We start from the raw sequence: 24,138 nt of genomic DNA on the forward strand, positions 1-24,138 counted from the left end.
TTTGAGTTACATTCATTTTTTCTGTTTCAAGGGCAAGGTCATTTTCTGATTGTAGGGTGTTTAAGCATCTTTTAATTAGAGGAGAATCTCGAAAATACATTTTTTGAATAATGGAATACACGATATTCTGGAACCACGATGAAAAGTGTTCACCTTAGGTAGTTTTGTATCCTGAGTCTCATGACGATCTCAGAAATTGACAATCATGTTAGCTTATTTTCTTGCCGCAATGTAAAATAAACTATTTTTCAATGTTAATCTATGAAGCAGCTCGACCAAAGAGTAAGGTAGAAGAGACAGCAATTTGGAAGGTAAAGACAAAAGTGTTGCCTTATCCCACTGGAGGGGGCTAATTGGAAAATTGAATGAGAAGTGTTTTAATAAAGTAAAATTATAAAAATATTGTTAAATTAACCGCCGCAAAATAAACAAATTTGATTGAAGCAAAAGACTTTTTCTTGATTTTCTTGCAATTTGTGCCCTCCGGTGGGATAAGGCAACACTTTTGTCTTTGCCTTCCAAATTGCTGTCTCTTCCTACTTTACTCTTTGAGCTCGACTAACCATTTTACTTATGATTAAGAGTTTACATAATCTTGGGGAAAGCAAAAGGTTCAAATTTTGAACTTCAAAATGAACTTGAGTCATTTAAGAAGTCATTATCTGCAAAAATATTGTCTTTTAAATTTTCTTGTCACAATAGTAATGCAAAATATTATAAAAGCGGTTAACTGTTGAGTAAGCCTTGTAATGGCAACATTAATTTTAAATCTTGAATTTAAAGATGATTCAAAAGTATAAAATTTGTTTGAAAAAAGAGCATTTGGTTGAAGACATTTACCGTGAAAACCAAGTGAAACCTTTAAAGAGCACCCAATACTAAACACCTTCATTTACTCGGTATAAACATTTACCATTTTATCCTGCCTTACTAGACAATGGTTATTACTCACGGGCTAATCTCTAATTCCTGTCTAATCCACTTACACTTGTTTGATTTTGTTTGTAGTTGAGTTTACTTAACAGTGCCCAAGTGAATTATCATGTTACACTTTGATTGCTATTAATAGTCCAAGGGAGAAAGTAAAACTCGCTCATGGATTAACTGTTAACAAATTCAAAGTGTAGAACATTAAACACTTTTCTTGATAGTTCCGGTATAAGTAGCAATGTTTAAGAAGGCAATGAAAAGGAAAATGATCCAAAATTTTACTCATCATTCCTTACAATGTAATACAATTGCAATATTACATGGTGTAAAAAAATACAAACAAAACAAAAAAAAGATGTCGCTTGCAAGATGAGTAAATATTGAAGGTAAACTTGAAAACTGTCCAATTGAATCGAAGTTTTCTGATCAAGGAAACTTTTCGCATAATCATTGAAAGCATTTGCCTTTGCAGTTCTGTATTCATGAATTTTGCACTTTATCGCTTATTCACTTTGCACATTCTTATTGTTCAACCAAAGTGAATATTCATGGTTGAAATGTTTCCTGTTTTTTTTTTCGTTGTATTTGCGCATAAAAAGCATAACAATTATTACAACCCTACAGGTTACAAGAGTAATTTAGCATTATTCACTTGTCATCAAGTTAATCATCATCTTCGATTCAAAGTTGACTTTTTTTCTTTTCTCCACTTTTGCATTGTTGTTGTACCATTCTTACCCTCTTCATCTTTCCTCTTCTCCATCATTTCCACCGTTAATAGTTTTTATTGCGATGATGTTTTTTCTTCTTTGGCTTACAGATAACATTGAGCTTTTTTTAGCATTCAGTTTCAGTAATGACCACTTGACTTGCTTCAAATGATATTATAAGGCTGGCAAAGAGGAAAAACGAGAGTAAAAAAGAAGAGAAGAAAAAAAAGATTAAAAGGAATGATGATGATGAGGGAAGAATGCAGACATCTACATGAAGTGCTTGGAGAGGCAAAAAAGGAGGAGAAATAGGAGGTAGAAAAGGATGAGAAAAATGTTATCTTGAAGATAACGAGTAAAAAGCATCTTCATCACTTGAAAGTTTTACTTTTTCTCTCTTTCTCTTTCTTGGACCAGGAGATGATGATGGCCTTTCAATTGTTATTAGTGGTATCAATTGTGAGAGTGGGCACGATGAGCATCATGAGCTTGTAATTTTTGACTTGTTCTTGTTGCTAAAACACTTGACATTCGGTCTAATTTTACATCTTTGAACATGAATATAATAACGATAACGGTAATAATTTGAGTTTTTATATCTTGTAAGGAGACTGCAGGGAGTTGACTGGGATTGGGTAATGTTGCCTTTGGTAGTGAAAAATGTTGTGTTTGATTTTTGTTGCATTTTTTGTTACTGCTTTACAAGTTGATGGTAAACTTGTGAACATAATTTTGAGTCAAATACTTTTTCAATTGTGTCAAGGTGAAGGAGAGAAGGCCACTTTATAAATGTATTTGTCTGTCAGTTGATTGAACCAAAGTTTCATTTGCAATTCAAATTTAATCTCAATCTTAATCTTAACCAATTTAAACACGTGCTGGCTATTTTAAGCTGCTAATTTGTGTTTACCAATTTCTCACTGCTTCTGTTTAATGGATAATTTGGTTGCCTTATAAGCTCATATCTATCTTGTAAAAACCATTTTACACTCATCAAGTTGAGATGAATTCTGATGAGATGTCATCATGTTGATTGGTTATCAAATTCAAAGTTATCATTTGCAGATCTACATCTGTAGTTGTAATAGTTTTCCTCGGTATTATTCATGGTAACAGGTTGCAGATTTTTAAGAAGGAAATTAAACATTTTCTTATAACACAATATGTCCATGAGTCGAAACATCCTGGTTGTTCTTAATGCGTTGCAATTGTAATGTGTTTTTACAAAGCTTTTGTTTCTACCTTTTCACCGTAAAATTAGGCTGGAAGCCTCTGATGGTCTCAACCTACAAGGGAGACTTTGCAGGTTGAAGTATCACATAACAATTGGTTTGCATTCAATGGCTATCAAGTTGAACCGATGGGTTCACTGAAGCTATTTGCTTCGCCAATACTGAGAAGACTCCTGCCTAATACCGCATCAACCGCGTATCAATTGTAAGCCAATTAGTCGATGTGATACAGATAAGCTCATGACTCGAGAACCACTTGGAAAATGCACATATTCCGATTCTCTATTTAGTCCAAGAGTTTTGAAAAACAGATAAAGTTGCTGATCGAAGTGCTCTTCCACATCACCAGTGAATAAAAATTTCCAAGAAAGTTAAAAATTCGACAAATAATTGTTCTGTGTTAGTTATTCTGCGAATGCAAGATTTCTTCTGTAGCTCGATGTTATACATTGCAATATTCTGGTTCTAGATACTGAGCCTTGAAAAGCAGCACACTTTATTTACATAATTGACTGGACAAAAACTCACCTTTGAAACTTGCCTCAAGCCAAGCGAGCGCTCAATGCTTAACATTGAAACTCTCTGCAAGACGACCATAACATTACAAAACATTGCAATGGTTACCATTAAATTCAATTAAAATGATAACAAGGTGAACCTGAAATGGCAATTGTTGAGCCTAACCATTGGAACCAACATTGTTTAGCTTATTGTCAATTTTATAACCATTTATGGTGCAATAATAATTTTTTTAATAATAGCAATAACAAATAATAATAACGTCAACAGCACACAAAAAAGGAGTTACAAGATAACAATGTTATTATCTGCAACATTTACTTTTTTTGTAGCTTCTTTCTTCTAGATGATTGTGAACATTGTTATTCACTCAATGTGAATCTCTTGTTGAACGTTTTCCTTTTCAGGCTCTCGATTCTTTTCTTTATTTCATCCTTACCTTTAGCTGCAACAGTATTCATCATTTTATTTGCAACGGATTAACAGGGAATGTCAGGTTTGTAACCTTTAATTGGTAACTATTATAACTACCAAGTTCTTGAATCAACTGATCAGCTTAAAGGGAGTAAAAAAGAGAACAAGAATCTCATAGAGAATAGGGAATGAACCGAACAAGAAGAAGAAGAAGAAGAAAAAAGAAGAAAAGTTATTTTGATGATAAAATAGATTTCAGAAGATTTCACGTCTCATTGCATATTGTAATTGGATTTATAATCTCGCTTGTTCTTCAATATTATTATTATAACATTCAATTCAACCTTTTTTTATCCATCGTTACTTCTCATCATTTTAATCATCGTTTGAGCTTCCCATTCAATTGTAAAACAAAAAAGTGAAATTTTCCAAAAAATCAATTTCGATCTTTTTTTCCTTCAAAATTTTGACCCTTTACTTTTCTTCCAAGCTCACATTTAATTGAATTTGGAAATTTGATTAAATTGATTTATGAGAATATTTTGATTGTTTTATTTGGCTTGGAGCAGTTTAAATGTTTTAACCATGAAACAATATTGGATAACATGTTAATAGATGCCTTGAGAGAATGAAAAGTGTGGAAAAATGATTCTTATTCAATCTCGTCCTTTTTTCCCTCCATGGCAATGATTTCAATCTTGAAAATTGAATGTAAAGCGTGACTTTTCAGGTTGAGCTATAAATAGAAAAGATTGAAAAGTTGAATTTTCTCGGTGATAAATGGAGACGAAAATGTTGCCTCGGGTTGAATCTTGAAACATGAAGTATGAATGTTGAAAGTCATCTTGAACATGATCATGTTGCCTGTAAGAGAGAAAATTTGGAAGCAACAAATTTTCCAGATTCTCACCTGAAGGAACAATGTGAAGTAATTGTCAGTGAACCAACAAGAATGTCGAGTAAATAATAGAAATTACAAAATTGCATAAAAATAATTTTCTTTTAATAATAATTCAACTTTTTTTTCATTGAAATCAATTTGAAGCTCTTTTTTTTGTTGGTGAAAAGATGTCAATCAATTATTGGAATAATTTGTTTTTTTCGCCGTTTCAAGTCAATTTCATTTTCTCTTTCAGCTCATCATGTTGGCGAAATGAAGATTTTTCAAGTTGATTTGTACTCTTTGACAATGGAAGACAATGAGAGAGAAATGTTTGTATTTCGTCTTTTCTCTTTTACTGAGGTATCAACTGGAAACAAATCAATTTCACGGTTACCAGGGCATCTAAGAATTGGTGAAAAGTTGGTGAAGAAATGATGATAATGATGATGAGAAAGAGTTTAACAAAACGTATTGGAATCACTTGAAGACGAACCTCTTTTTTTACTCTTTTTTTTCATTCTCTTACCTTCATGATCGTCTAATTTCAATCTTCTTGGTACGCTTGACTTCAGTCAAAACATGCAATTACTTATGGCCCATTGGTGAGGCAAAGAGAAATGTCATTGGAACAGAAACTGGAATAAAGGGAAAAGAAAATAAATATCATTCCCTGAACAATTTTCAACCCTTTTTCTTATTCACACTTTTATCGTCGACTATTCCTTTTGTTTTCCCGTTAATCGTTTTTTGCCACCTTACATTTGAAATTGAAATTTCATTCTCTTTCGTGTTTGGAGAAACTTTTTCAGCCTTTTGATGGTGAATCAACAGATCAAAGTAAATTCAATTTAAATATCATTTGGTTCAATTGTGAGGTTCTCTCATCAGGCAATTTGATTTCTGTCTTTGTTCAATTCTGTATTTCAACTGTCAAAGTTTATAGATTTAAGCAAATTTAATCGATCAAGCTTTGATTGAATTTAAAATGGCATTTTTGTAACAATGATAAATGTATGACTTTCAGTCTCAGTTCAAGTGTTATTTTCAATTTTTTGGTCATTTTATTGCAGTAATTTTATGACCTATTTCGGGGAAAATGATCTTATAATGATTAAAATGCAATTAAAAATTAAAGTTGGGATAATAGCAACCAAAGAATGACATTTGATTCAAAAGTCCCAAAATTTGGGAATCGAGATGAAATTGACTACTTGAACGCCATCTGCTGACGAAGAATCGAGTCTGATATTTTATGAAAATTTGATTCATCAAAATTTATTCTAATCCAACAGGGAATGATTAAACTGTTGAACTTTTCTTCTTTAATTTTTCTTTTTTTCTGTCATGAAATTCAAAGTTTTCAGATCAATATCTCCGCTTAGATTGGCAACTACTAGTAGTTGTGATCGAATGTTTGGAGCAACAAGGACATTCGCTGTACCTAATTTAGCCTTTTGTCAACCCTGAAACAATTATTCATCATCCGTATTCATCATTCGTTGAATTAACTTATCTGAGAAGCAATTAATAAATCAATAGGACTATTAGGTCGACAGGTCGAATCAACTATAATTAGAAACTTTTCTGGGTAGTTGACATGGGTGAGGTCGAAATTCACTCAATAATCTATTATAATATCATTCCTATCTTTTTTGGGTTCAGAGTAGAGTAGACTGCAATTAAAAACAGTTGCAAAATACAAATGTATCAAAAAAAGTTTACTTTCAAGTCAAATTCAAAAAACGATGAATTGAACTGCATGAATTCACGACAATGCTAATGATGCTACTCATGATAATTTTCATTAGCGATATTTATTGAAATGCTTTGGAACAAATGTGATTGATTGGAATGAAAAATTTGAAGAAATTTCGAACAAGGCGCCGCAAGGAAAATGAAAACATTTTTCGGTTAACCGAAAGGTGGTGATATCGACTGATATCTAGGATTTGCAATCTGGGATTTGCAATTTAAGAATGTAAACATTTACTTGTTTGAGCGCATGAAAATTTTGGTTACTTTTGGTTCGAGTTTAGTTGCTTCCTGTTACAATAGATGGTAGCCTCTGTCACGGAGTCGATTGAATATTTGAATGCAATCTTATATTAAATTGAAGGAGTAAAAGCATAATAACCAATTTTTCACTCCATGGATTGAGCAGCCTCGAGAGACTTTCTTGCTCATCCAAATGTTCACTTTTCAATAAACACTTGAAAGTCAAAAGGAAACTTTTGCTCGACTTGAAGCTCAGCTAGCCGAGCATAAACCAAAATCAGAATAAGCCGAACGTTTCATTTTTTATACAAATCAATCGTTACACATCGAACCGCGAAACACAAAATGTTAATTCAAAGTTTACGTAATTTTTTCTATTCAATATAACATGTTGACGTTTGCATGTTTGTCAGCTAATAAATAACTTTAACCTTTAAACTTGTTTCAATATTCAACTATCATCTGCAACATCATCGTCATCGTCTTCATCAAAAATGCCCACAGGATGTACAGAAGAAAAGTAAGTAAAGTTAAGAAAGACGAATGTCGAATGATCTGAACGATATATTTAAATTGATTGTTCAGGTTAAAGGGATCTTGGGTCGTTGATCCGGCCAAATCGTTTTATTACCGTTGGCTTGGAATCATAACAGTTGCCGTCCTTTATAATGTCCTAATGATTATTGGACGAACAGTTTTCTGGAAACTCAACAATTCTCATCCATGGATATGGTTTGCAATTGATTACACTTGTGATTTTGTTTATATTATCGACATGTTCGTCAACTCAAGAACAGGTAAGCTCAATAACAAACAATTGAACTAAAGAAACCAAATTTCGAAAATTCTTTCCATTAAAAGTTGAAAATTTTTAGCAGAAACATTTCTTAAACTTAAGACTAAAATCAACATTAAAGATCAACGTTCAAGCTTGAAATTTGATCCACTGTGTCATCATTTTACCTGCATTAAAAGTTGATCAAGATATGTCAAGAAATGAATAAAAGAAGCTAGAAAAGGCAGAGAAAACGAACTTACTTTATTGCAATTTTCATTATTAAAGATCCTCAAAAGAAACAGAATTTAAGACTTCGAGTTTTTCAATGGAAACTTAACCGCAACAATTGAATTTGTAAGGAAAAACCTTCGATAACTTAACATCTTTTACCCAATATTTGTAACTAATTTCAACTATTGGAAGCTAAATAAGTGAATCCCAAAAAGACTAAAAACTAGCGTGAATACAGAAGTGTATGAACGACGACTTGATCTGGTTGTGCTTTTGTCTCCGGATAACAGATCCATTGCGATCAAATGCATTCAATCGTCCAATCAATTTAGAAACTAATATTATACAATTCTGAATGAGGAGTTTTCCACTTCTGAGTTCACCTCAATCCTTACTTGACCAGGAAACACGAGAAGCGCAATCGATGCATTACCAACGCAAAATGTTCCATTGACTGTTTGCAGAATCACAGGAATCGCAAAATGCATAAATTTATTCAAAATTATGGCTTTAAATCTCGACAATAGTTCATCTCTCGATATAAGTTAGAAGAAACATTTCTTGAATTTTGTTAGAACAGAAAATTTAACCAAATCTTTCAGCATTCAGCCTTTCTCAAGTCGAGTGAAATAAAAGAAAGATTTTCCAGTTTCTCTAGCAAATCAACTGCAAAACTTTTCCCTGTCAATCTTGACAAATAAAACTACAAACCTAATTTTGGACTTTACAAGTTGACTTGAACGGAAAAGTACACAACTCATGCTTAGTCGTCGTAACTAATTCAATAATTTCAAACTGAAAAGTTGAAAATTTGTTAACCATCAATTATCATGTAAAGGTTTCCTTCTGTAAGATACTCAAATATTGTTGGTAAATTGACAATCCTGGTTCACAATTAATCACTCACTTGAAATGAAACTGAAAACTCTATTAATCATGAAAAAATGGGCTTTAAATGGAGGGAAAAAAAGGCTGAAATTCATTTTGAAAGAAGAAAAGCAAAAAAAGACATTTTTTCATCATTAATATTTTCTCACTTTTAGCTAATGAATTGAATTATCTTTTATAATGAGACAAATTCAAGTTTATCATCCAGCATCGTTTTAATCTAACACATTATTATTTATCGTTAACTCATTTCACCATGAATGCCTGATTCAAGCTTCTCTCTGTAAACAAGATAAATTGAATTTCACATTATTCCTTTGTCTTTCAACCAACATGAACAGTAATTATAACTCTTTATGTTCAACATCTTTTACTCATAATTATCACTGTCCAGAGCAAATAATGTTATAAAACTAACAAAACATTTAACATTGGTAAACAACTCGTTATTAACCGATCGAACCGTCTGACTCGAAAATCGAATTCTTTTTTTTCCATTGAAATATATTCTAAAGTTCATTTGATATGGAATTTCAATTGTCCATAGTTGATGGCTTTTCCTCTCTTCTAACCATATTTACTGATTCAATTAGATTTTCATGGAAACCAAAAAATGCAATTCAATTGAAGAGAAAAATGTTTTCAATTTGATTAGTTCGAGTTATCGATTAAAAACAAAACTCGAAATGAAATCAATTGATGTAATTGATTCTAAAAGTGTCGTGAAAAGTTGCAATTCATTTTCGACTTCATTCATGGAGAAAATGTTCACCAGCAATTTGTCAATTCAATTCGGAATAATAACATGATAACAATTCTGGTCACAAAATTTTCCACTTTTTCATCTTTTTTTTCTCATTCTTAACCCTGCAACTTGGCAACTTGGAATTTTCATGAAAAGACATTTTCTAAACAATATTCCAAGTCGACTGTTTAAAGTGTCATATTGAAGTGAAGGTTTGCCTGAAGCAAAACATAAACACAATTCATTATCACTTGGGTTGACTTTATTAAAGTTGATAAAATTTCATTATTTGATTAATCGAAAAATGAGTTTTTTTTCATCTTCTCCAAAAGTTATTACATTCTGATGATGCAAAGAGGTGATCGTGGGCAGCTTCATTTGAACCTCGAAAACGCAATTTCCGAATGAAAATTCATGTTCGAAAAATGAAGAGAAAAGCAAGAGAAGAGAAAAAAAAGTTAATTAAAACTCGAAAGTGTTCACACTTTTTGTTCTCATAATTATCATGATAATGAGGTTAACTTAAAGGTTGCCCAAAATGATTCAATAGATTTCATTTCTTGATTCGTTTACAATGTTTAAACTTTTCGAGTTTTCTTCTTGTTTTTACTTTTTCCCTTTTCAAATGTTTCAACCTTTACAAGTGTAATTGAAATTGAAGTTTTTCAACTTTTCAAGATTCAATTTGCTCAACAGAATAAGGTTTTGCTATTGGAATGGAAAATTGAGCGAAGAAAAACAATTGCATCATGAATGGTCATCACTGGATGAGAAACATGTTTCTTGGTTAATCTCTGGTTCTGTTGACCAACTTATAACAAAACTCATCTTTATTATATTTGTGGTTACCTTGGAGTTAAAGTTATCTGTCCAATCTTTGCCTTTCATTCTCATTCCAACATTGAATCATCATTATCATCATTTTCATCTCTTTTTTTAGACTTTTCCTTCTTTCTTTTTTTCTCTCCCATGTTACTGATTCACGATTCTTTTTATCATTCCTTGTGTGGTTTCAGATATTACGAGGTTATATCATTAATGGTCAATGATGAAAATCCTGGTCAAAGTATAATAGCATTGATGATTGGAGTTGCCAAAAAACAAGAGGTTAAATTGAAGGGGAAAAAGGCTTAATGTCAACATGGAAACAAGTAATGAAACAAAATGAAACACAAAAAGTAATATCACAATTTATGATTATGTTCATCTTGTTTCATCGAATTCATTGATTTCAAGAGAGACACATTTAGCTTGTTTGGTTCGAGATGGAAATGGAAAAAATGAATTTTTCTTTTCTTTTTGCATTTTCTTTTTTCGTCTTCCTTTCATCATTAGTTTCCATATTAAAAACGATAACTTGTTGAGAGATGAAAAATGAAGTTGCAAGTTGAACCCAAAGTGAATCAAGGTTAATCAAGTTGGGTAAATGTATTTATGTAAATAAATTGGGTAATAAAGTGAAGATGATGGTTGAAAGTGAAACAAAAGGTAAAAGTGTTTCAGTGAAAATGGTTCAGACTAATTAATCAAATGTGAAAGTTGCAAGTTCATTATTCAACATTGTAATTGGATTTTTTACTCTCACAATAAATAGTAATTACTGTTACCAAATGGTTATCAATTTTAATCAAATGACAATTTCAATGTTCACCTTTTTTCTCAGCAAAAGTTACATTTTACTTTCATCTTGAACAATGTTGTGAGCAAGTTATGAGAAAGTTTTTTCAACAAAATTATTGTTCGTTTCATGAATCGCAATAATGAATTTGATGAAAATATCATTGTTTGTAGTGTGTTTAGTGATTGTCAAGGAACGACTAATGTTATTGATTTTTTTATCAATTTGACTTTTTTTTGTTCCAAAGTCAATCTTAAAGCATGACAGAGTTTACATGATGACTGTGAATCGGCTGTAGATCAGGAAGTTCTGTTGATCGAAATGATCATTTTTTCTGTTTCCTAACAAGTTGCTTGAATCCATCTGCAAGCTTCATTAAGGTTTCTCAATGAGCCTATTAATAATGAGGATAAAGTCAAAGTCACTATTGAATAAAGTAATTGAACATTTGAACTGAATTTCCGGAGAAAAGGCAAAACTCTGTTTTCATTGAATAAATGAATGAACAAAAAGAATGATTAAAGTGATGAACATTAACGATTTAAGATGATTCCACTTTTAAACACTTTTAGTTGAGCTTAATGGTTTGATTGGTTTTTACTTTTTGCAAGTTGACTTTTTTAGGTTAACATGAAGATGAAATATTGGATTAAAGAGAGAATCAAAATTGAATAAAGATTTCTGTTGTTTCATCATTTTCATTATCCACTTTTTTACCCTCTTCTTGGACCCATATTGCAACCTCAATCTGATCAACATTTGAAATGATTGATGAAGCAGCTTGGAAGGAAGACATTTCTAGTTTATCCAATAAACACCGATTGTAATCATTTCAAATCCATTTTCATCTTGCAACTGATTGTTGACCTGAAGAAAGAAAAGAAAGGAAAACATGATAATCTCATCAGAACATTATCTTCGAGTTTGCGACTTGTTCGCCCAAAGGTCGAACCTGATTAATGAAGCAATTTGTTGCAAAACAAAAGTCTCTTTTCGTTACCTGGACAAGTGTTGCTCTCATTATAACCTCATTACCATTTCTTGCCTCAGGTTCAACTCAAAACTGAAAGAAACTTGGAATCATCATTTAATTGTTAAACGATTGTTCGTCAACTGTTAATGTTTCATTGTCAAGTGCAACGAATTTCATGGAAAAGAGAAAAAGTTGAAGACAATTTGCAAACTCGTTAATGTAATAAATATTATTGGAGTTTCCTTGGAAAGTAAATTGTCCAAGAAATGATTAACTCGTCACAGCTGAAAGTTGACCATAAATGAGGTTAGGAATCTGGTTGAAGAAGGAAAAGGTTTTCAAGGATCATCATGAGTTATCAGAGAATATAAATTGTTCCCTAATTTTAGTCGACATTTCATGATATTCTTGTTTCCTCCATCAAATTTCATCTCTAAATTGCAATGATAATTTTCGATGGGAAATTGAATTATCTCGAGCTAATATCAACCTTTTACTGCCAATGAAAATTTATCTCAATATCCTTCAGTCCCAATCATTTTTTTTGCTTCTCCTTCCTTCTGTCCATTCCTGGTCATTATCATTCTCTGTTTGCTCATAACGATTCCCATATTAATGATGTAATATGAAGCGCAAAATTTTTCATCATTATCAGGTGAATTATCTTAATATTGACTCTACTCAAAATGGATCACTTTCATCAAACTGTTACATTCAGTTTTCCAGTTTTCATGTTTAGACGTTTTGTTTCTCAATTTTTTCCCTCAATAGTTAAGTCACTTGAGATAGTTTAGTTGAGAACTGATCAGTCGATTGAGAGTTGAAATTTGACCAATTTTAACCACATCTTGATGGTCAACAATTTTTCCTCTTTTTTCTTGAAATGTTTATCCATTGTTATTCCTGTTATTATCGACTTCATTTCATCTTTTCTCATCTCTCATCTTTTCCGCCTGTTTTGCTGCTCTCTTGAGGATAAACTAAGTTCTTTCACTTGAAATAATAATGCGTTGGTCAAGCAAAAGAAGACCAAATATTCCCTTCTTTTTTATCATTATTACTGTTGTTGATGAAACTCGGCATCATTTTGTCATTGCTCATTATTATTCTTGATTCATGAATGAAATTCAATGTCAATGGAAAGTAAAAGACAAAAGGTCAATTGCATGGGTCAAATTGGTTAAGCTAGGTAAATTGGAAAAGTTGCTTTTCTCATTCTTCTGTTTGATTCGTCAACATTATTCTGATGAGGATAATCGTTGATAGAGGTTTTCCAGTTTTTCGAGTTTCCAAGTTTATCATTATTGTTAATCAGATTGTTGATCAGAATTGCCTGTCAAACTCTGTTGGCGGATACTTTTAATGAAACCAAAATTTAGAGACATGAACTTGATAAGATGAGAAGAAGAAACAATTTTTTCATCCATTTCCAAATGAAGCCATTTTGACATAAAATTGATTGACACCTTAATCAACCATGCCACTCATGTGTTGATAATGCTTTTCAGTTTTGTTCGTTGAGAGTTTTATTCAACTTCATCTGATAGTTTCAAACCATTTGTCTCTTAGAGTCAATATTGAAACCAACGCGTGTTTTGTTTAGCTTTTCAAGTTTTGAAAATTTCTTCAACACTCGATTCAAGTGATTTCCAGAAAAATTTGCACGCGAACGAAATTCGTCAACGAATTGTAATCAAAATAAACAAGTCAACTTCACAAGAATAACTTTCAATTTGAATTTTCCTTCTATCTCTCATCTAATGCTATGCAAATAAAATTTCAAGTTGAACTCGGAAGTTATAATTCCGGATGTTTCTAAAACTCCCTGAAAGTTATTGTTGGAAAAAGAACTTTTAACAACTTGGAATGGAAAATTTTAAATTCTGATGTTGAATAAAAACTATTAACATTGTACTTTAATCGAGTTGATACTTGAAGAACCACAATCTCGACTGTATTTACTCTTGACTCTTGAACCAATTTTTCCTGTTGTTAGCATCAACATTTACCTTTGATTGATACCAATGAAAGTGGTCAAGACTTTGTAAAGCATCTTGACCTTCTGTGCCAATAAAAGTAAATTGAATATCGTTCTGATAAATGTAAAGTTGAAACTGGTCAAGACTGTTACTTGTTATCCTTTGCTTTTCAATGAAACTGGGATTTTCTGTTTTCACTCCCAGTGAGTTTACTGTTAACTGACAAAATAAATTGTCACAAGAATTGCATTTATCAAGGAGAGAGAGAGAAAAAGGAAAAGGAAAAGTTCTAAATGACGTTAATGGTGAAGAGAAGAAGGAAAGTAACACCTTTAATATATGAGAAACATTGTTATTCACTGTATGTGATAATATTATGGTGCTGAAAATATAATGATAATAATAATGGAAGCAATAATTGAGAAGCATTTTATCACAATATTATTATGAGAATTGTGTTGATTGAAAGAAGAGCCCAGAATTGACTCTCGATGACACATTCCGATTGGACTTTTACATTAAACAAAGAATGTTATTAATATTTGTGTTATTAATAAGATTGTTCATATCATTATTATCATTGTTATTATAATTAATATCACAGTCAATTCCAAGTGTTATTCACAATTGTTTCTGTTTTTTTTTCAACCAATTTCTTTCTTCTTTTCACAGATTGATATTATTGCATCAATAAAATATTCAGACAATGTTAGTCTTAACAATTTAGGTCAGAATGTAATTCAATTCCCTCAAGTCCATAGAATGTGTTTGTTTATCAAATTGAGAAGTGAATAACTGGGAGGGAAAAGAGAAAAAATTGCGAGAAAAAAAAGTTGTTCGAAGATGTAAAATTTTCTTCAAAACTGAGAGTCAAGACTAACGACTGGGATTGAAAAGTTGCAAGAGTGTGAATAGATGCCAACAGTTATCTGGATAACTGGGAGGTTGAATGAAAACAATGGATTGAATGATGAATACATGGAAATAGGATGAGAATAATTTGTAAGATAATCGCTTGAGGAGAAGAAGAAAAAAAGTTGATAACAATAAAAGGTAATGATGATGAGGAGAGAACATAAAGAGGAATGAATAAGGAAACGGAAATTAATGGTTTGACTTGTCTAAATATTAACATTGACCTGAACCTTAAGGTGTACCTTTGCTCTTGTTTGCTCAATATTGTTTATTATCATTCTCTTCCCTGTTCATTATCTCTTCAGCATAAAACTAGTATTAAGATAAATATCAGTTTTCATGTACAATCGACATGTTACTTGTTTACTCGCCATGTTTGACCTGTAAATGCACAAATTCAGAATCAATAAGTTCTGATGATGCCCATGTATGCATTTGGATCTTTACTTTTTTAGTGAACTGTCAGGAATTGTCGCTTCTTTAGAATTGTTTTGGATCGATTTAATTTTACAACTCGAGTTTATTCACTAGAGACAATTATCAAAGGATTTACTTCCGAAGGACTTTATAAAGGATTGGAAATCCGAAATGAACGTTGGAAATTTGAATCAGATTCAAAACTTTCGGAATCATTTTGCATCACAATCAAAAGCGATAATTTGAAATGAACATAAAATGAAGAAAAGAAGTTTCAATTTCTTGAAGATTTATTCGGGCAAAAAGGCGAACAGAAAATTCCGATTAAAATGAACAAATGAAGCTTCAAAGTGAAATGTCAATATTTCTTTTGTGTTCAATCATTTCAGAATATATCTTTTCATATGTTTGTAATAATTTTCACGTTTTCATCATTGACTTCAAACAAACTTGACTCAAAAATAGCTTCAAATGTTTCATCTTCAAAATTTGGTTTCTTCATTCAAACAGTTTTGACAGTATTATCGCGTTAATAACATAATGATCAAAGAATCTTTAATTTGATTTCTTTTTCGATCTTCCAAAGTAAAATGAGATTGACTGAAGTATTCAGTGTTAGCTAGAGAGCAATGGAATCGATTTATATCTTTATCAGTTTTTAAACGATATTTTGGTCGATTGTTGAAGTTGTTTTTTAAACACTTTTACTCGATACTCTTTGACTTTACTTTTACTTGAGAATCCATTCAGATTGAATTTGGTCAGAAAAGCGCATTTGCTTCCCTGTTTACTGAATGATTAACCTCAATGTTTACAAACGTATTTACCTGTTTTCTCATGGGAAGCTGGTTAAAGAAGCTATAAGATGGAAATAAGGTAAATATCATAATAAGGGTAGCAAATGGTGTTAGTTGGAAATGAAGGGAAAGAGGGAAAAAAGGTGAAAATGAGAAGGCAAAACGTCTCATTTTTTTCTCATGTTTCTCTTGTCTATCCTTTGAATGATCATTTCTCATTTCAAATTGAAAGTTTGCTTCTCTTTTTTCAAGTTTCCCTGATTTTGTTTGGTGATGGATAGTCTGATCAGTCAAAACAAAAGCTGTCATGTTATAAATGAATCGAGGATGAACAAATAAATCAAGGTTTACTAGACATAATACAAGGTTACTAAAAGACCAGAAGAAAAAAAGGCAAAGAGAGAGAAAAAAAACGGCCATTTGAGACGCAAATTCGTCAATCATTTTTACCATGCATTTTGTTGTTTCCCATTTTCATGAAGCTCTATTCTTGCTTCTCCTGTCAACACTCTTCGTCTTTTTTTTGGTTCATTCTCACTTCTTTTCTTCCAACATTTTTTACTCCTCGTTACATTCAACATTGAACAAGTTGTGATCAAGTTGATAACAGCAAAAGTAGCAACAGGAATATGAAAGAAGAAGAAGGAAAAAAAGTTAAATTCTGAAGAAAAGAAAAAAAAGTGAAGCACAATAGAAGAGCGAAAAAATCATGAAATGAACTTTTCTTCTCTTCTACTTTTATGCATTGAAATAATGATAATATTATTATAAAGAAGAAGAAGAATCAAGATGAAAAGTTGAATGTTAAAGATGAGTTTTTCAGGGAAGGACAAGAGTGGGTGAAAAAAGGAAAGAGCAATTTTTATTGGAATGAATAAAATTGGAAAAGACAAGTTGAAACCAAGTGAGAACGATGAATAATCATCTTGATCATCTTCATCATTTTCATTGTCATTCTCAATATTTGCATCTTCATCATCTTTTGAATCAGTTACACTAGAGGAAAAAATGTTATCCTTTAGATAAATTGATTCTGGTTAAGAGGATTTTTGATTCTAATTTTTTTTTCTCCACTGATTTATCATGTAAAGAATTACCTTCATTTTCCTTTTTTTTCGTCTGTTATTATTCTTGTCAACTCGTTTTCATGTCAACTTTAACCCATATTTATCATTATTGTTGTCATTTTTTCCCTCTTCATTTTGGCTTCTTCTTTTTCTTGCTCATCTTTTCGCTTTTATTTATTGATAACAATGAAAATAAAAGTGAAATTGAGTCTTAAAATGTTTTTCTGATTTTGATGTTCAACTCTTTTCTGTTCAACTTTTTTGCCCTTCTCATTTGAGTAAACAATTTAATGTTCATTTCATGTTCAACCGAATCATCAGGCAAGTTCAATTGAAAGGAATTAAGTTTTGTGTTTGTAAATATTGTTCCGTAAATATTGAGAAACTTTTTTCCCTTCTTTAGACTTTATTGGAAAGTCAAAATTTTTCATTGATATTTCCATTTATTCAACTTTTTTTTCGGGTTTCGCTTGGGTTTTGCTTGGGTTTAATTGCTTGTAACAATCAAATTAATTGGTAATCGTTTAGTTTACTGTTTGTGCTTTTGTGTTACATTTTACTAATACTCTTAATGAGATTCATGTTCATCCATTGAAATCTTTATCTCTTCTCGTTTCTTCCATGTAATTTATCTTAATCAATGGATAATAAAATTGTAATTAAAAGCACCGTCAGTTAATTAACTCTGTATGTTGCCTTTTTTTAATGATTGAAACCGTTGGAGCAAACGATTGACAGGGAAAATTCAGTTTGACCAACAGCAATTAAAAGATGACTGTGATTAACAAACAGTGAATGACAATTTCCTTCAACAATTACATTGAATCAAGATCAATGAGTTGCTTTACAAGACATCAATTTGGTTTATTTGAAGAAGAAAAGGTTTCAAAAGGGAAAATTGATTCAATTAAATTAACCTTTAAATTGGACGACCTTTTACACTGATTGTTCAAAGATGCATTTAAATGAGCATCGGACGTTTTTTCATCCATTGTTTTCAGTCATAACTCACAAACGGTTGATGCTACAGATCTGGTTTGAACTATTAGCTTTCGTAAATTGAAGAGCCTTAACCAATTTGAGTTTTATTCAAACCAAAATTGCTGAGCTGAAGGATACTTGAACTCTAATCTCTTGAAAACAGTTCGAGTTACTCAATCTCGAGTGGCTGATGTTAGCTAAAATTCAGTATTGGTTTGAAGGAAACTCTTGTATCTTCTTTATGGTAAAAGTTTTCGACAGCATAGACAAGTTCGTCAAGATACCAGTTTTAGAATGACCTTAGAATGTGACTTGATCGTCAAATAATCGAGTAATCTTGAATGACTCTAATATTCAGAGCTTTAATAAGGTTTACTGGACCTAAATTGTTTATCATCGTATGCTCATAATGTCTCGGTACTGCTAATCTTTCCGATTATGACTTCATAAAATGAATCGGTAAACCACGATCTAGAGATTCAGCAACTTCAGTCACTCTTGACTTTATCCAGGTAAGAGACCAGTATTCAAGAGACCACTTGGTACGGTTTCTCCGGGCAATCCACCAGCGCCTTCTCCAACAATAACACAGAGATTAATGAAAAAGACTAGACATACGATTTTTGTAAAATACAGTTGCATTTTAACTGATACTTTTACCCTGGGAAAAAACTTGTAAACTTAAAATTTCAACTTATAACTTTGTAATAGTTGCTTTTATGTTCAACTTTTATTTGTTTCAGCTTGATCCAACTCCAGCAACGAGTCAGCTTTTCTTATTTACTTTTTGTCTAAATGAATATCATTATACATCATGTTTTATCTGTTTCAATTAGCAAAACTCAGTTTGTTCATACGACTGCAACAAAACTTCAAAATGTCAATTGATGAGCTAACGCAAGGATTAAAACATTCAGAAATAATTTTTAAAATTCAATGTAAAAATCGTATAATTAGGTTATTTGCCCTTGTTTCTCAAAAAACATGCAAATCGTTTGTAAGGTTTACTTTACCTAAATTTTTTCATACATCATTAAGTAAATAAGTTGAACAGCTGAAACAGGATAAGAACCAAAACGGCCTAAAAGTCAAAAGAAAATACAATTTTTTCTAGTCTCGCAATTTCGGTCTAAAACGATCAACTATTGTCTTGACCAAATAACATGAAATGATTGTCGATACTACTTGATACAACTTAAAAGCGAGCTTCAAGTTAACCAATTTGGAATGTTTATTGGAATCAAATCAAATTGAAGAGCGACATAATATTAGTAAGGATATATTGATGGTTCAATCACAACTGCAAAGTAAATTAATGTGATGTAAACTCCGAGTGAACCATTTGGTTTTATAACAAGTAAATGTTTATCAGAATCAAATCAACTTTAGCCTTCGACTGTATCTAATTGAATTGTTTAGACAAAACAATCTTGTTTAACCAAATCAACCAAAGTAAACTATTCTCAACGTTATTTGAGTGAGAATTCATTTCTACTCAATTTACTGTTAACAATTAGTTGGTGAAAGTGTTTTGTGCCAAAAACCTGGTTCCATCCCAAACTAAGCTGACCAAACAAGGTTGTCACATTGACGATTGACACAACAAGGTGACAACCTAGACTAAGCTTCAACATTCTTCATGTTTCAATGAAAAGTCTTAGCCTAAATAAAAGTGTCCATCAACATTTTTTTGCTTTGCAAGGAAATTGTTTTTCGCCAGAAAGAAGAAGATAAACTTTTCTTCTCTTTGTTTCGCCATTCCCATAATAACAATAATATTAATAATATTACTTTCCATGGAACTGAGATTTTTTCTTCTTCTTCTTGTCGAGTTTCTTCTTGCTTCATCTTGAAAGTTTCCATCTCCGGTTACAGTTTACATTGGCAAAGATTAACCATTATCTTTACCATCTTTGAACCAATTCATGTTCACCATTTTCACCATCATTATCATGATGATGATGATGATTATAAACAGCATCTTAACTCCTTTCAGTTCCCGTTTCATTCCCTATTCTGCATCAATAGAACATTTGGAAAAAGAGAAAAAAAGAAAAGAAAATTTTCTCTTCCATTCTTGCTCTTTTCAATGCTGAGAAACATTTTCATTGCCATTCCTTGAATCATCAAAAAGATTCAAACAAATCTATTTTGCAAAAAGCAAACCAAAAAAAGAAGAAGAAGAAGAAAGAAAAAAACAAAAAAACAAAACTCGAAATGCCAATTGATATCAACATTTTTACATTTGCAAATGTCGAGTGTTGAGCCAAAAGAAGGCAAAAATGGAAAAAAGTTGTTCTTTCGATTTTCTTGATTCACTTTTTCCGTTCAATTGTTATCACATTTTGCATAATCATTTCATTTCATTGGCCAGACAATTGCTTCAATTGTTTAAAGGCAATAATATTGAAATGATGAAATAATATGGAAAAGTTGAATGTTTTGAATTATTCAACTTGAGAAATTTGTATTCAATTGTTGGAAAGTGCTTGTTGTTGAATAATTTTTCATTGGAAATGAATTTTCAGCTTTTGATCAATCTTTTTGGGTTCAACATTTGAAACATTTTTGTCTTTTCTTGTTTCTCCTTTTTTTAGGTTATTTAGAGCAAGGTTTACTTGTTCGTGATACAGAAAAGCTGTTGGTCAATTATGTTACAAGTCCCACTCTTAAGCTTGACCTGATCTCTTTGATACCAAGTGATTTATTTTACCTTATTACTGGAATCTCCTGTGAAGATGGTCACATTCCGTGTCCCGTTATTGTCCGATTAAATCGTCTGTTTAAACTTCACCGGTTAATCGAGTGTTTTGATCGAACCGAGACTCGAACCAATTTTCCAAATGCCTTTCGTATTTGTAAATTGATCTTCATCATTTTGGTGGTTATCCATTGGAATGCTTGCTTTTATTTTGCCATGTCAAGTTTCATTGGTAAGCTTCATTATATCTCTTCTTTAGCTTGCAATTAAATTGTAAAGTTAACCTAAAAGTTGTCTGCACCAATTTAACATCAAAATTGTCATCAAAAATTACCATCAAAGGATGTTTCAATGTTTTAAAGGTCAATTCATTTTTGATCGTGTTTACAGTTTCAATCAATCTTTTTACATCAACATTAATCAAGTTGAACCATTAATTAGCATTCATTTTATCGTATTACATGCATTAAATTTATGATGTAACCTTTTAATTTTGTCAAGTTAATTTGGTTTTGTATTACTTTTTGCCTTGCTCTTTACCATTTGATGACATTTTGATTAGGTTTGTTATTAGTTAACATTACATGGTAAAGTAAGTTATGTATTAATAAGGATTGACTCTTATTGTTATTACATTAGCTGAAGGGTTAATTATCTCAAAAGTTAATCAATGTTTAGCTGGGTTAATGAATAGTTAGCTTTTTTTCATTGATTGCCTTTAATTGGTATTTACATCTTAATACATTTGTACAAAAGTGTAGCTCTAATGGTGATTCAAGTTGATTGGAAAAAAGCTCAATCTTTTTTTCTGGTTAAATTTCTGGTAAAAACATTTATTGCTATAAATTGCTTTTATTTTAATGAAAAAATTTGGTTCAATTATTGGTAAAAAAGTGTTTATTTTATTCAATATTTAGTCAACATTCAATGTTATCGATGCTTTTTATGCTTTTTAATTATTGAACCTCCTTTTTTATGCTTCATCTTAACCGGTGGTGACTTTGGGTTCAACCAGAGAGTAAAGATGCTTTACTCAGGGTTCAATAGTCTCAATGTTTTGTTTTTGTTAATTTATTTGAAATGTTTTATTTGATTTTGTTTGAGTTTATTGATCATTTTTTTTTGTTTTTTTTAATTAGGTTTCGATACTGATCGCTGGGTTTATAGTATGAACAATACTGGTGAAGGATTTTTTCAACAATATGTTTACTGTTTCTATTGGTCAACTTTAACATTAACTGCCATTGGTGAAGTACCTGTTCCCACTCGCGATGAGGAATATATTTTTGTCATTTTTGATTTTCTCATCGGTGTCCTTATATTTGCCACAATTGTTGGTAATGTGGGTTCCATGATAACCAATATGAATGCCTCTCGAGCTGAATTTCAATCTCGCATGGATGCTGTTAAACAGTATATGGAATTTCGTAAAGTTTCAAAAGAATTGGAGAAAAGAGTTATCAAATGGTTTGATTATCTATGGTCAAATAAACAATCGTTGGATGAAGAAGCAGTTATATCAATTTTACCTGACAAGTTAAGAGCAGAGATTGCAATGCATATTCATTTGGATACATTGAAAAAGGTAAGAAATAATGGATAAAAAGTGAACAGCAAAAAACTCAACTCAAATATCTATCAAAATGGTTGGCTTGGTTTGAAATTAAGTTTACTTGGCCAGCTATATTAATCTCTTGTGGATCATTAGATCGAGGTAGATGTGTGTTTGTAATACTATTGCAATAGTAATGCTAGTGTGTAGCAAAAAAAGAATGAAGAGGAAAAAGTCGATTACTTCTTTCAATTCTTTCATTTAATCTTCAAGTTTTCTCATGTATACATTTTTTGGTTTATGTTAAATTTAGGTTAAATTATTTCAAGACTGTGAATCTGGTTTACTGGCTCAATTGGTTTTGAAACTTCGCCTTCAAGTGTTCAGTCCAGGTGATTTTATTTGTCGCAAGGGTGATGTTGGTAAAGAAATGTACATAGTTAAAAGAGGTCGACTTTCGGTTGTTGGAGATGATGGTAACATTGTTCTGGCAACTTTGAGCGATGGCTCTGTTTTTGGTGAATTGTCCATTTTAAATATAAGAGGAAACAAAACGGGAAACAGGAGGACAGCGAATGTTCGTTCGGTTGGTTATTCAGATTGCTTTGTGCTTTCCAAGCAAGACTTGTGGGAAGTTCTGGAAGAGTATCCAGAGGCAAAGGAAATGCTGATTGAACGAGGAAAACAAATCTTATTGAAGGATGGATTACTCGATGAAGATGCTCTAAGACGAAGTCAAAAGGAAAGAGAAAGGCTAGAAGATAGGTGTGGACGTTTGGAATCAAACTTGGACACATTGACTACTCGGTTTGCTCGTTTACTAGCAGAATACTCAGCTGGCCAGAAAAAGATTAAACAAAGATTATATCATTTGGAGAAGCGTTGTGAATTAACAATCAATGGAAACTCTAGTGAATGAAATTAAAAATTGTATCATGACCTGTGAAGTACAATCAAAAACCAGTGCAAAGCATGCTTCTGATCATGGTCTTAACCAATATTTGTGATAAAAAATCTACAATCCTTGTATATTACTCACTGTACATGAAGTTTTGTCCAAAAAAATGAAATCTTTTATGGTTAGTCTTTTAGAGTTGTTTGGCTTTCAAGAAGCAATTTTTAATTATAATTTTGAGCCCATTTTAAATCCTTCCAATAAGACAAAACCTCATCGAAACGTGCAACAGTAATGTAATGGTTATTGTTCAGAATTACTGACTATTCAAAGTCAACGATTGGCCAGCCAACATTTGTCTCAAAGTGATTTATGAGCATCTCGACTTTAAATTTCTATTGGTTCAATCTCAACAATTTATCTTCAAATTCATTCATGTAAAAAGGACAGAAACGAGAACTGTCCCAAAATAAAATGTAAATTATCAAATCGAAAGAAACTAAAGAAATAAAATTCGATCTTTTTACATTTTACTTGTCTAAAAAATTAGAACATCATGAATATACCACTTATAATCGATATTACTCGCAACGCTAATTATTTGAAATCAGGAATCAACCATTTATTTTCATCTAATTACTCTAGCACTTCTGAGCTTTAAAACTAAATTAACTGTAAAACAGGTCAAATATCAATAACTGCGGATTGAAAATATTAAGATCATCGGTAGATTTGAACATCTTTGAAATAAATTATGTGCTTTTTTGTCACATATTTTAAAGGGCCAGGAATATTAAATATGATTTAATTGGTTAAAATGACAGAAGCCAGCTGTTGATTCATGTTGATTGATTGGTTAAAGTTAGATTTTCATAAAAATGTAACGAAAACTTTAGTCTACCGGGTGAAAAAAGGTTT

The 24,138-nt window shown here is 31.4% G+C and overlaps 1 protein-coding gene across 1 annotated transcript; it reads left to right on the forward strand.

Moving 5' to 3' along the window:
- The first annotated feature begins 6,846 nt into the window (after positions 1-6,846).
- Positions 6,847-23,753, forward strand: CngA (Cyclic nucleotide-gated ion channel subunit A). Its single transcript, XM_015930069.3, has 5 exons — positions 6,847-7,203; positions 7,269-7,480; positions 20,670-21,005; positions 21,913-22,358; positions 22,639-23,753. The coding sequence occupies exons 1-5, from the start codon at positions 7,178-7,180 to the stop codon at positions 23,242-23,244; spliced, it is 1,626 nt and encodes a 541-aa protein (XP_015785555.1). The 5' UTR covers positions 6,847-7,177; the 3' UTR covers positions 23,245-23,753.
- Positions 23,754-24,138: the final 385 nt, after the last annotated feature.

The sequence above is a fragment of the Tetranychus urticae genome, chromosome 3, assembly GCF_039701765.1.
Source record: "Tetranychus urticae isolate SD_2017Ah chromosome 3, NJAU_TeUrti_SD_1.0, whole genome shotgun sequence".
Lineage (NCBI taxonomy): Eukaryota > Metazoa > Arthropoda > Arachnida > Trombidiformes > Tetranychidae > Tetranychus > Tetranychus urticae.

Excerpts from the sequence above, each read along its gene's own strand:
- CngA (XM_015930069.3), top strand. The coding sequence starts at position 7,178 with ATGCCCACAGGATGTACAGAAGAAAA. Across the intron at positions 7,481-20,669 it reads GTTCGTCAACTCAAGAACAG|GTTATTTAGAGCAAGGTTTA; the intron begins GTAAGCTCAATA and ends TCCTTTTTTTAG. Across the intron at positions 21,006-21,912 it reads TGCCATGTCAAGTTTCATTG|GTTTCGATACTGATCGCTGG; the intron begins GTAAGCTTCATT and ends TTTTTTAATTAG.